The sequence below is a fragment of the Thalia democratica genome, chromosome 1, assembly GCF_965202585.1.
Source record: "Thalia democratica chromosome 1, ktThaDemo2.hap1.1, whole genome shotgun sequence".
NCBI lineage: Eukaryota > Metazoa > Chordata > Thaliacea > Salpida > Salpidae > Thalia > Thalia democratica.
In genome coordinates, this window is record NC_139165.1 from 70,104,559 (window position 1) to 70,117,985 (window position 13,427).

Genomic DNA, 13,427 nt, shown 5'->3' on the forward strand with positions numbered 1-13,427 from the left:
AATGTCTTGTCCAGGACTAATACTTTAACTTAATACATTTGTTAATAGGATAAAAAATGAGATATAAAAGTACATTTAACAACATCTCTTGAAAATTTTAACTGTTTTTATATAGAATTGTTTGTGTTATAATTCTTTACCCAGTCTGTTTTAGCCCAATGAAAAAAGACTCTATTACATAATACTAAATACAGAAAGTCTTTTAAAAATCTTCAATAATACATACAAGTTTTTATAAACTTGCAGTAATTTTTCTAAACATAAGGTTCTTAGCTAAAGTTTGATTTTTATCGTTACATCATACAGGGTTGCCACACATTTAGGATACTCAAGATCACTTAGAAAAGTTTTATTTTTTTAGTTTAGAATGTTTTTTAGATAAAACTCAGCATAATTTTAAGATTTCTTAAAGTCTCAGGCCAGTTTTTCAAGATTTTGAACAAAAAAAAATTCAATATTTTGTTATTTTATGACCAATTCTGTTAAAGAACTTGATTTACAAAAATCTTGACATATAATCACTTAAAACAATTTTTTAATTAAATAGTGGAAACCTTGATAATAGTTTCTAAATCATTCATTTTTAGTTTACTAAATAGATTTAAAAATATTTTTAATAGTAATAATAATACATAAACATTTTTCATTGACAAAAATGCAATAATTTAAATGGTTATTATTAGTAGTGCACTCTAACTGACCTCCAAATAGAAATTCATGAAATATCAATAAAGTTAACTAACATAGTTAGATAAAACTATCCACAAATTTTATTTTTTAAACTCAATGGATTTAAACTTTTAACGCTTAATCTTTGAAAACAATATTTCTCATAAGTTTGGTGAACATCTAATGCAGAAGCATACACATACAGCCTTCCTTTTAATTATTATGAAGAAAAATGAACATGAGGTATAAGCAGGGTTGACAAAATACCTGGAGTTTGAGAAATTTTGAAAAAGAAACTAGGAATTTTGAACAAAAATCACTTAATAAAACTGGAAAAAATTTGAATTTTTAACAATTTTAATGTTCAGTAGTAAAATTTTGATTGGACACAAAAAATCTATCATATAGATAAAAAAAATTTGTCTTCATCAAAAAATTTTTTAACTAAAAAGCACTTTTAAAGTAGCTTTACAGTATCTTTTAAATATTTTTATACAATTTAACAAAGTTTTATACCTAAAACTTAATTATAAACTAAAAATTGACCCAAATATGTGTACTTTTAAAACCCTGGAGGAAATTTTGAAAACCTGGAGAAAATTTTCCAAAAGCATTTGGCAACCCTGTATAAAGTAGTTTGCGCAAGAGGGAAAATTTTTGTTTTAAGGATTTAAAAAAAATCATGGCAGTTTTTTGATTCAAAGAGGGGTAACCCTGTATCTAAAAGTAACTGTTTGAAACATTATTTATTGGAAATTAATTTAAAGTATGTGAGAAAAAAATACAACAATATTATTTTAAAAAACATTAACTTAAATAAAAAGTAATAAAATAAAAAAATGTAACTGCAGCTTATACAAGTCTTTCTACAACATTTGAAAACATATTCACAGAAACAAGTTTTGTGCTTATTATATTGTTAAGTTAATATGTTTCTTTTACAAAAATACTCTAGTAAGCTTTGTTGTTTTTTTAACTTACTTATTAGAGTGAGTCTGTTTTAATTATCAGATGCTTCTAAAAATAAATTCAAGTAGGAAATATGACTCCTAAAAAGTATTTAACTACTTATTAAGTTTCTTAAAGAATAAACTAGTTTTTAAATGCTTCTTAAAAAAGACTGACTTAAGCAAAAAAAAAAAAGAATAACTTTTGTTAACACCATAATAATAAATTTAGTATTTTTAAATAAGCAATAAATAAATATCTCTTTTTTAATATTTAATTTAAAGAGTTCCAACTGTTAAATTAGATAAATGTTAACACATATTTGTAGTTTTTCATTAAAAATGTTTTTAAAGTGAGTAGAGTTAAGTATTAATTTACTGAACATTAGTTTAAAACATGAATTTTTCCTACTATCTTTCTTTTATTTTAAGCTAATACTGTTAACTTACAAACAGGCTTTGGCTTTTAAATAATGTCTGACAAGCAGGAAATAAAAAAAGTGTCAGCATGGAAAAGCTTTACTGCAGGTGGAGCTGGTGGTGTCTGTGCTGTGATCAGTGGGCATCCGCTTGATCTTGTTAAGGTCAGACTTCAAACAATGGCAGTACCTAAACTTAACGAAAAGCCCCAGTTCAGTGGTGCTTTTGACTGTTTCAAACAAACATTGCAAAAGGAAGGTTTTCGTGGCTTGTATAGAGGTATGGGTGCCCCACTTGTGGGTATAGCTCCTATATTTGCCATAAGCTTCTGGGGTTTTGGGGTTGGTAAAAACCAAATTCTTGCTTTTCATGACAATCCAAACCACAAAATGACACTGACAGAGTACTTTGCTGCTGGAGCTTTTTCAGGAATTTTCACAACAGTCATAATGGCGCCTGGTGAAAGAGTTAAGTGCTTGCTGCAAATACAGCAAGATGGCGGAAAAAAGCTGTACAACGGTCCTGTTGATTGTGTGAAAAAGCTGTATGCAGAAGGTGGCATCAGATCAATTTACAGGGGCACCTTGCTCACTCTCTTCAGAGATATTCCTGCAAGCGGGGCCTACTTTGCTGGTTATGAAGGTATAAAGCAGCTGATGACCCCTAAAGGCCAGGACACTTCCCAGTTGAGCATTGCCAGTGTGCTAGTGGCAGGGGGCACTGCTGGATGCTTGAACTGGGGCCTAGCCATCATTCCCGACGGGGTAAAGTCCAGGTTTCAGACTGCTCCAACTGGAAAGTACAATGGTATGAAAGATGTCATAGTTGACATATTAAGAAATGAAGGGTTCAGAGGCATGTACCGCGGATTTGCCCCCGTCATGCTCAGAGCCTTTCCAGCCAACGCTTGTTGCTTTCTTGGGTATGAAGGTGCAATGAAGTTTTTGAACTATGTTGCTCCCTGATAAATTGTTTTTTAGTAATTGTTACTGTGTTAATTTTAAACTACCTTTCTGATGATTTTTTTTTTTATAAATTTTATACAGGTGTTTAGTAAAATCAAGCATAATTTACATCACGCACTTTATGAATAGTTTAGTCCAGTGCTTCTGAACCTTTTTCTAGTGGCGGAACCCTTTTCCAAAGTTCAACTTTTCCGCGGAACCCCTAATTTTAATTTTACATAAAATGTTTAGTTAAATAAATGTTCTTTTTTAAATTTCGAAAGGCTTTCGAAAGGAACCCCATTTCAGAAGCACTGGTTTAGTCTAACTAAAATATGTTTTTTTTTTTCTAAGCTTTTAAATGTTTAAAAGTTTGATAATCATTTTTAATTTGTTTTTAAGTAATATTTTTTTTAATTATTATGATCTAGTCAACTTAATTAAATTACATCAACTATATTACAATCTACTATTATTCCTACTATTTTTTAATGCTATCTTTTTTTAATTATTGCTGCATTCATGTTTTAAAGTGTAATAAGTTCAGGGTTCAAAATAGTTTGATGTCTAGCTTATCATTCATAATTATTTTTAATTTTTTCAATGTTTATATTTTACAATCATATTAACATTCAAGTTATGAGGTGCTAATACAATACAGTTTACAAGTGCAATCTTTGTTATTATATTATGTGCTATATTTTTAAGAAGTGTTTATAAACAAATGAGTTCACAACCGGAAACTTCCCCTACGCAAACACCTACCCAGGAAATTGAGGTTGACAGAACGAAGGCTTGCTGGAAACTGAAGTTTATATATTTTCAATTTTTTTTAATTTTTTTAGTTATAAAACAAATTTCAGTATCTTTTTTTAATCAACTTAGGATTAAATAGTTAGTATTATTTTTGATAAGTATTAAAATATTAAAAAGTATGTTCTTCAATGCTACATTCCTACAAAGTTATTTTATTCAAACTTCTGTATTTATTTATGTGTTTAATACTTCCAACTTAATTTACTTTTTAAATTTACTTTTATGTGAAACGATTGATTTTATATTATTAGCCTTTATAATAATTGTTGTAAAACAAATTAGATGTCTTTTGTTAAAATTCTTTGGCATTTACAGGTACGAGTTGAAAAAATGCTTGCTGGAGTCGCCGTGCATAATGGAGGATCGTTGGACGTCGCGGGAGTGCTTGACCAATAAGAACGCCAGAATCGAGGAGAGATGTCGAGCCATTCTCACTTCTTATCGAACCTGCAGGCGGCAAATATTCGACATGAGGGCGAGATTCCGCGGCAGGAAAGGAGACTTTTAATGTTATTTTCTGACCACTGTTGTGTTGTTTTGCACTTTAAATTAAACTTTTTTTTATCTAATATTAAATTGTAACTAAATATTTTTATGCAACTTATTCAAAGCATGTTTTATTTTGTTAAATGTTTCATGTTTCTCTATTAATATATTTTAATTGAAAGAAATAAATAGTTTAATATATGCATTCGTTTGTTTACCAATAAATTTAAAGCTTGTTTATTTACTTATAGTTCAGTAGTACAAATTACATAATATTTGTTTTACTGAAATAGTATCACTTAATGTTCTTTTGTTTTTACATTTTACAAGTATACTTGATAATATTTTTAAATTAATTAATTTACTTGTTAAAGCTGAAATAATAATTTTTAATCTAAAATTAGTGAATGTTGCAGCTGAACATCTTCTATTGTAGATAAATGTATTTTTTTCAATTACTAGGTTTTTTTTCAATATTTTTAACTGAATACCTATTTTTTTATAAATTTCTGTTAAGTTACACTTTATTTGTAAATGAGATTAGATTTTTAAAGGTTTACTGATAATTTGTTTCTAATAATCAGTAGCTAAAACAGAAAAAAAAATTGTATACAACCTTTAAATAAATAGAAATGATCTTTTTTTTTGACCTTGGTTATCCAAAAAAACTTTCTTGCTATGTAAATTTAAACAAACTTAATGATCAACATTTCATTGTTTAAATATTCATTTTTAGCTTACAGTCACCTACTATTATTAGTGTGTATTTACTGCCTACTTAAAGTACTACGTTATTTAGTACACTTTTTGTAATCAAAATATAAGTTTAGTTGTAATTTAACGAAATTGTTCACCTAAAAAGTTTGGCTTTTTTTTTGTATGCACCTTAAACGGTTTAATGGAAATAATAGTAATATTCGTTTTTTTTTTTTTTTCTTAAATTATTAGTAAGAAATTTTTCCAGTCGACCGCCGGATTTTTCTAAAAAAGTTTTTAGCGGGCTTGAACTTATTAAAAAACAAATCTTAGTGGGCCGCATAATTTTGGAAAAATAAACAGTATTTTTTAAACTCTTTAAGTTTTATTGAAATATATTTTTTTAAGTACTACTTAGGTGAAAAACTAAAATAGTAGCTTATTTGAAACCACACTTGTTATATAAAAACTCAGTATTACTTGTTTTGTTTAAGTTTTTTAAGCTAAAAAACGTGTCGCACACGGTAGGTATCTGCTTAGTTGTATGTTCAACCAACGTATGTATATTTTAGCTAATAGTTGAATAAATTATCAGTTTCGTTCTAGAATGAGGGTAGAAAAAATACGGCTTGCGGGTAGAGTCTGGCGTAAGACTAAACTTAATAAAAGTTGGTACTCTACAAATAAATCGAGTAATAGTTTAGAAGTAGGATATAAATTTAATTTGATATTATGTTACGTTGTAATGCTTTTATCATGCTTGTAACGCTATATTTTGTTGCAAAAACAATAATTAAAACTTTTTCATAAATATAGTTTTACAAAAGATAAAATTTTACATTTATATGTTGTTTATTGAACGAAAAAAAGCGCCCAAAAAGTTTGGTTTAAGGACCTGGTGTAGTAAAAACTTTTCGGTTATCGAGTCGTACACCACACAGTTTATAAACATACAAAGTGATTTATGAACTAGGCATTTAAAGCTACCAAAAGTCTCTAAACACAATAGTCTAAAATATTTTTCTGAATGGATAAGTTTTTCTTTACTAGTTTTAAGAGTTCTTCACCTGTATTAGTTTTATGTAATTTAGAATATAACAATTCTACTTTAAATCATTAATATAGCCAACTAACTTTGCTAAGAATAGTATAAAAAATTATTGATTCAAAAAATTAGTCATCTTTAATTTTTTTAAAACTGTACTTATACATAAACGATAACTACTGATAAAAAAGGAACGCAGAAAAATATAGAATTCATGCATCCATGGAAGTTTAAATCTGTGAATTATTTGGAATTATCTTTCTTTTTGCTACGCCGATTAATTTAATGTCTGCTCTAATAAAAATCTGGTCTATACCAAGATAATGAGATTTTTAGTACTAAAAGGGTTTAGGTAAAGTATTTAGAAAGCTTGGATAAGTTTTAATGGATTCTTTTTAGGGTTTCCAAAGAAACCTGTAATTTCTAAAATAACACTAAGTAACATTTTGTTTAAAAAATCACTTGAAAAAAATTTGATTATAAACATTTCTTACATGACTAATTAAAAAGATCAGTTAGAAACGAAAAATCTACCCTAAGAAAAAAAAAAGTTTGGTATGATTAACTTTATTTTTGTTTTTCAATGTTTTTATACTGTTTAAAACTATTTTTTACCTAAAGTTTAATTTTGTACTAAAAGTAAACCAAAAACTTGTTTTTTTTTTATTTGGAAGAAATTCAGAGAACCTTGAAGAAAATTACCAAAAACCTTTGGCAATCCTGTTAATTCTCTAGGCAGGTTATAAAAACAGAGCTAGGTAAATGTGAAATCAAAAAAATCGTGAACAAAAGCACCGTCAAAGTTTATGCATGTTTGCTAAGTTTACAGCCTATAACTTCTAAGATAAATTATAAAAGGAAAGCTAAAAGTTAACTCTATAATTGTAAAAAAGTTCTGACTAATTAAAGGAAACTTAACATAAGTTATACATAAGGGCATTATATTCGTTCAATAGAATTGAGTTTTAAAATAAATTCAAGTTTTAGTAATAAAACGGTCGAAGATGGTTCAAAATGAAATTCTCATACCCACAGTGCAAACTTCAATGAGAATGATATAACAAAAATCAACTTAAAATGAGAGATTTTACGTGAATTCAAAGATATTTATAATTTTCTAGTATGTAATATTTTTTATTGTTGTTTAAGTCTTTGTTCCACTTTTTAGGCACATTGTGTATTTACAGTATTTCTAGTATATTTAAATTTTTAGTAAAGTTTTTAAATTTTAGAATACTGAAAAATTACAAAAACAAAAAAATATATGAACTATAAATTATGACTAAATAATGTTCATCATTATGTTTCTATGCCAAGCATTATTACATTTTTGTTTTAATAAATATTTCAATCATTTTAAGATGTTATGTATATTATGACTTGAAGAGCTTATCATATATAAACACTACCTAATGCATAAAACACTGAGTATTTTAGTAAACTCAAGCTGTAATTTTTGGTCTATTGGCTCCTTGTAATCAAGTTTTCATTCTAAAGAAGTAATTTTCTTAAGTTTATTCGTTTTACAAAAGTAAAGCGGCCCGCAAAAGTCTATGTCTAACTAATCGAACCCGTTATAAACAAAATTGTGCCACATCTAGTTTACTGACAAAAAAAGTTTCCCAACTCTATAATAAAACATTAAAAAAAGCATACAAAAAAACAACTTATTAAAGAAAAAAATTATTAAAATTCAAAACAGTAAACAAAAAAAACAAAATAAGTTACTGGTGTTTCATGATTAAAAAGAAAAAATAATTTAAAAAACTGTGAATGAACCAATAAATATTTTTTATTGGTCCAATTAAAGTAATTATATGCTAACAAAAAAAGCTAACAAAAAATTTATCCTAGAATTTTTTATTAAACATTTATATAACTTCTACTCGGTTATAAGAGAAAATCTTATAAATATTTTTAATCGTACAAGATTCATCAGCTTCGTTTAGTAAATATACTAAAACAACAATCCCTAGGGCTAACTAATTTAATTTTTTTTTGTTCATAAAACAATACACTAATAATGTGAATTTTTTTTTTTGCTTCATTTGGTTTCCTTGTGTCTTTACAGATAGTTTTTAGTTATAAATTTAACTTGACTAACTGTTTTAGTTTGGACTTTTTTACTTTAAAAGGGATCATTGCTTTTTTATGTATTTTTGAAATTAAGATTCATCCGGATCTTAGAAAATGCTGGCCAGATTATTACTTCAAACCTTTTTTCTAAGTATCACTTTTGTTTCAATTTTATTTCTGTCCCCAAAGGTCTTTCTATATCACAAATTATTTGATCCTCAACTTCTTTATCATATTCAATAAACTAAATTAGCAAGTATTCCTTACTAATTTCATTTTAATACATTTTAAACATTCATTTCAATATTGTTTAATGAACGACAAAAAAAGCGCTCAAAATATTTGGTCCTAGGACCTTTTGTACAAAAATTATTTTGCTTATCGAGTCGCACACCAATTGGATACCTTTAGTGTCATGTCCAGGACATTAAAAGAAATACTAAAAACTGAACTACTGCATGTTTAAATTAAATTTTTATTATTTTTGTTTGTTCGATTTTAGGGTCTATATTTTTATTTTATTAGTTTCTAGTATAGTTTCAAATATACAAACAGATCTCATAATTTAACGAGATTATATACTTGATATAGAAATCAACATAATTTGACATACACTAAAAATGATACATTTTATTTTGTGCAGTTCAAAAAAAAGATTAAATACCAATTGATCTCATAGCTGCTTTTATGTTACGGAACGCACAGGTGGTATAAACTGAAAAAAAAAAGATATAAATGCTTACTGCTGATAGTATTTTGCATTCAATAAAGTATTAAATAATGAAAATTTCATTAGGTACTTATACTACGATTATTACTTTTCATTCTTACGTTTCCATCATTTGCAATACTGCTAAAATTTGTTATATTTAGCGTTTCTTTCTGGTTTACTTATTTTTTATTTAAGTAGGAGTCAAAATTGCTCGGAACATCACGTAATTTTTATACTTCTGAGCTGGCTTCATGTTTATGGCTTTTATTTAATGATATCGTTATATTAGGTGGATTTCTTTATTTTAACTTTAATTAGTAGATATATTTTTTTAATTTACCTTAAATATAAAAAACGGTTTATTTGATTTCTTTGTCATACATTTCTTTGAATTAGTAAATTTTATTTAATTGTAATATTATTTATCCGTATAACCGCCATCTGAGTATTCTGAAAGATTATTTTGCTGAAGCTGTTAGCTTGTACGAGCAAAAGCGTAACCCATTGTTTCCAAAGATCAGCGAAAAGCTTATATTTCTCCACCACAATTTGGAAGAGCTACAAGAAATTTATTTTTGTAGTTTAAGAGATGCCTTTTTCAATTGTAATTCTTTTTATATTTCAGAACTTGATTTTTTTATAACGTTAATACTAAATTGAACCTAAAAATATTTAATTACAATTTTGTTTCCTTCTTTATTTTAGATCTTTACTATAGCACAGTTGGATGGCAAGCGGACATTGATCATTTTTCATTGACTTAAAAATTAAATCAAAAGTTTTATTTAACTGAGTAGAGCTAAGTTTCTTTTTTAAAAACCGGGTTTGGTTCTATTCTGCTTCAATTATATTAAAAGTTACCTTAGATTTAATATATCAAATTTTTGCTGTTTTGAAGTAAAAAAATAACTCTGTAATGGAATGCATCTTTCATATGCTCTTCCATTGTTTTGCTCCTTCATATGCTCTTCCACATTGTTTTGACAAATGAAGCGTGTAATTGCACAAAAGCATCACAAAGATATAGACTTGTGTTATAATTAGATATAGAGTATGTATTGATATATTGCTAAAAGTTATTATTAGTTATTGTTATATTTAGAACTGCATGTTGTTTATTTTTGTATCTTTATTATTTAAGTTTTAAGAGTTTTTATTTGATAATACTTAATTGTTAAAAAGTTCTTTAAATGTTTTAGAGTTATCACATTAGTTATAGTTTTTAAAGTTTTTTTTTTACTTAAACTTAAAATTTTCTTACTGTCCTGGACATGCCGTTAAAAGGTATCCGTATTGGTGTGCGACCCGATAACCGAAAGGTTTATTGTGCACCAGGTTCTAGGACCAAATATCTTAAGCGTCTTAAGTTTTATTCATTTATACTTGATTTATAAAACTAACTTATATTTCTGAAGTAGAGTTTTTATGATAGTTTTTGTGGTTCTTTTTTATTATAGATTCATCATTAATTTTTCTTGTCTGATTTATGTAAAGTAGAATCTAGTATTTATGAGGTAATAGTTAAACAAAATAGGTATTTAATTACAAGTATACCAACACCAATATCCTACAACTCGAAAAATACTAAAATTTATTTCAAAGTCAAGGCCTACGGCAACTGCTAATAAATACTTTTTTTTAGGTTTTTTCTTGTTTCTTTTAGTTTAGTGTTAATCAAAAAAAGTTAAAATTCTTTAAATATATAAAATTAAATAATATTTTTCTCAAATAAAAAAATTCTATTCTCTCCGAAAATTTACTGATGTTTTTCAGGCAAAATACGGTATTTTTTAAGTGTTACATAACTCAAAACACCCTTGAAGACACTTCTTCTTTATTTTATATCTCTAGCACACACGACAAGGAGTATATATACAAATTTACAATAAAAAGTATATCGGATGGATATATATCTATTTTTTAGCTTTTTAAAAGCAATATTTTAGTGCCTAATCCTTTTTTTTTTCTGAAAAAAATCTCAATTTTTGACAAAAAAAAAAGTTATTAATTCTTAAAGAACTAATCTTATTTTTCGATAAACGTTACACCGCTTTTAAGAAAAATATTAATAAAAAAATTTGACAAGTATTTCAGTTATTTTTCTTTTTTTGAAGCAAATTTTCTACAAAGACTAAAAATAACTTCGAGTAGTTTTTACACTTTAACAGGCAAAAACCGGTTGAATTTAAACTTACATAACTTCTTTATCACTTGAAGCCGAAAAGTAACAAAATAAATTTTGAAACTAAAAAATATAATTTTTCTATCTATATTAAAAACTTAATTTGATTTTCTATTCAGCAAAACTATTTTTTGTATTTAATGGCCGTTTTCAGCCAACTGTGTGTAGTTGATACTTTTCTTTTTGTGTCACATTATTTTAATTACTACTTTGTTTTATAATGTTAATCAGGAATAGCTCAAATATGCACGAAGGACACTTTTGCACGAAGGTACATTTTTGCACGAAGAAACTTTTACACAATGGGTAATTTTTTCATAAAACTGAAAAAAAAAACTTTTAAATTAACAAAAAAAATTAATAAATTACCGACCGAAGGTAAGAGTTAGGGGTAACAGTGATAGTAAAAATAAAAAGTAAAAACTTTAAAAATTTAATTTATTAGTAAAAAGCACAAGAAAAATATAAACTTTTATCAGATTAATGAATAAAAAAATAAAAGTTACCGACCAAGGGTTAGGGTAACAGTAATAGTAAAAAAAAAAAAAAATTTTTAATTCAACCAATGCAAAAGTGTATTTTAGCAAAAAAATCCCTCGTGCAAAATTGACGCCGTGCAAAAGTTTTTTTTTGCAAAAAGGTCCCTTCGTGCAAATGTTTTTTCTTGCAAAAAAGACCCTTTGTGCAGAAGTGTTTCTTCGTGCATATTTGAACTTGGCACCTACCTATCATAAAGAGTTGCTTAACTTAATGTTCTATTTTGCTTTTTGTAACAGTAAAAGTTTAATCTTAAGTTAAACGAAAAAAGTATACACATATTTGCTTTTCATTTCTGTTTTAAGCAGTTACTAAAGTCTATATCTAATTTATTTTTTTCTTTACGGCATACAAAAACGAAAACACAAATTTATCGTAAACGTTGTTAATAAAATTTAAACTAAGATCTCATGTATGTAGCTTAATTTGTTTTTATTTTTAGCAGGAAGTACACTTTCGTTTGTTTTTAAAGTAAAGTTAATTTTGAAGTAGTTTTAACTTTTTAATAAAGCTTTTGTTTAATTATTACTATTATCTTTTTCATTTAAATATACTCAATAAAAATTTATAATAGAAAGTACAATTTTAAACTTAGGATAAGTACCAACAAATTAAAATTAAGTTTTTGATAGTTTATAAGTGAAAGAGTCGACTTTTTTTTTTACTTGAAACTAATTTTCTAATTCAAAGTTCTAAAAAAGTATAAATACTATATAAAAGAGTTTTTAAAAAATTATTTAAATCTATAAGTAATGTATAAAATAGTATTTATAAACAATTGATTTATTCAACATGCTTTTGAACTAGATAGCTTAAACTTCTTTAATAGAAGTAATTGTTATTATACCAAATAAACATTTAAGAATCAAGTTAAAATTTAGTTAACTTTTTTTTTAAGTTTACAAAATTAAAAAGCATACAAATTAAAACAATCCTTTGCGCAGAACTTATAAATATTTATTATAAATCTGTTTTTACTTTATTGTTATCCTTTAAAAAAAAACTACAAATTTTTTTTAGTTTTTAGTTATATTTAGGGAAACTTTAACTTTTTAATACAAGTAAGATGTTAATGGTAAATGTTAGTGAATTGTTTTGCCTATGATAATCTTTAATGGCTTGTTGACTTATTTATAGTAGTAAATTTACTGATCAAAAATGGAAAAAAAAACAATTTAAAATATACTTGGTTTAAGAACCTTGTTGTAAAATAAAATCTCCCCTACGTTCGAGTTATACACCATACTTAATTTTAATGAGCTTAAAAAAATTTACAATCAAAATCTAAACTCAAAAGATTTAAAAACCAACAATATAGATTATAAAAATTACAAGAAACTAAATTAAATGCAACTACTAATTTATTAAAAAAATTACTTAGTACAAAAGTTCTAACTAAAAACTGATCGAAAAACTAAAAATAAATCATGTTAATTTTTAATAATGTCTAAAAAATCGACTAGAATATAGATTGCAACAGTTGAAAACTACATTCTAAAGGAAAACATATTTAAAAAAAAATAAATAATAGTTTTAACGATTTTTTTCTAAAATGTTAATTTTACAACTGTAAACTAATATCTATAAATCAAGACGCCCTTATTGCGAAAAAAATATACAGAGATATAAAAAATATTTTTCAAAATTGTTATAAAATTTTATAACAAAAAAAAAAAATTATTTTAGTTTTCATCAACAGCTACAGCTATTCAACTATTTAATGACTTTACATGATTTAAAAGATATATATGTTTAAGTTAATTAATTATTTAAAAGTTTAACTAACAAACAAAAGCTGTCTAACAATAGAATCTTATCTACGTCAACTTGTTTTAATCTGAAATAACGTTTTATTTTATATGCTAATTGAAATACTTTTTTAGTACAATAGTAGACC

At 25.8% G+C, this 13,427-nt stretch overlaps 1 protein-coding gene and 1 pseudogene across 1 annotated transcript; both read left to right on the top strand.

The window, feature by feature from the left end:
* The first annotated feature begins 2,089 nt into the window (after positions 1-2,089).
* Positions 2,090-3,189, top strand: LOC145849720 (mitochondrial carnitine/acylcarnitine carrier protein pseudogene; annotated as a pseudogene).
* A 476-nt stretch (positions 3,190-3,665) lies between these two features.
* LOC145846950 (cytochrome c oxidase assembly factor 5-like) lies at positions 3,666-4,496 on the top strand. Its single transcript, XM_082953464.1, has 2 exons — positions 3,666-3,790; positions 4,112-4,496. Exons 1-2 carry the CDS (start codon positions 3,705-3,707, stop codon positions 4,302-4,304), a joined length of 279 nt encoding a protein of 92 aa, XP_082809590.1. The 5' UTR covers positions 3,666-3,704; the 3' UTR covers positions 4,305-4,496.
* Positions 4,497-13,427: the final 8,931 nt, after the last annotated feature.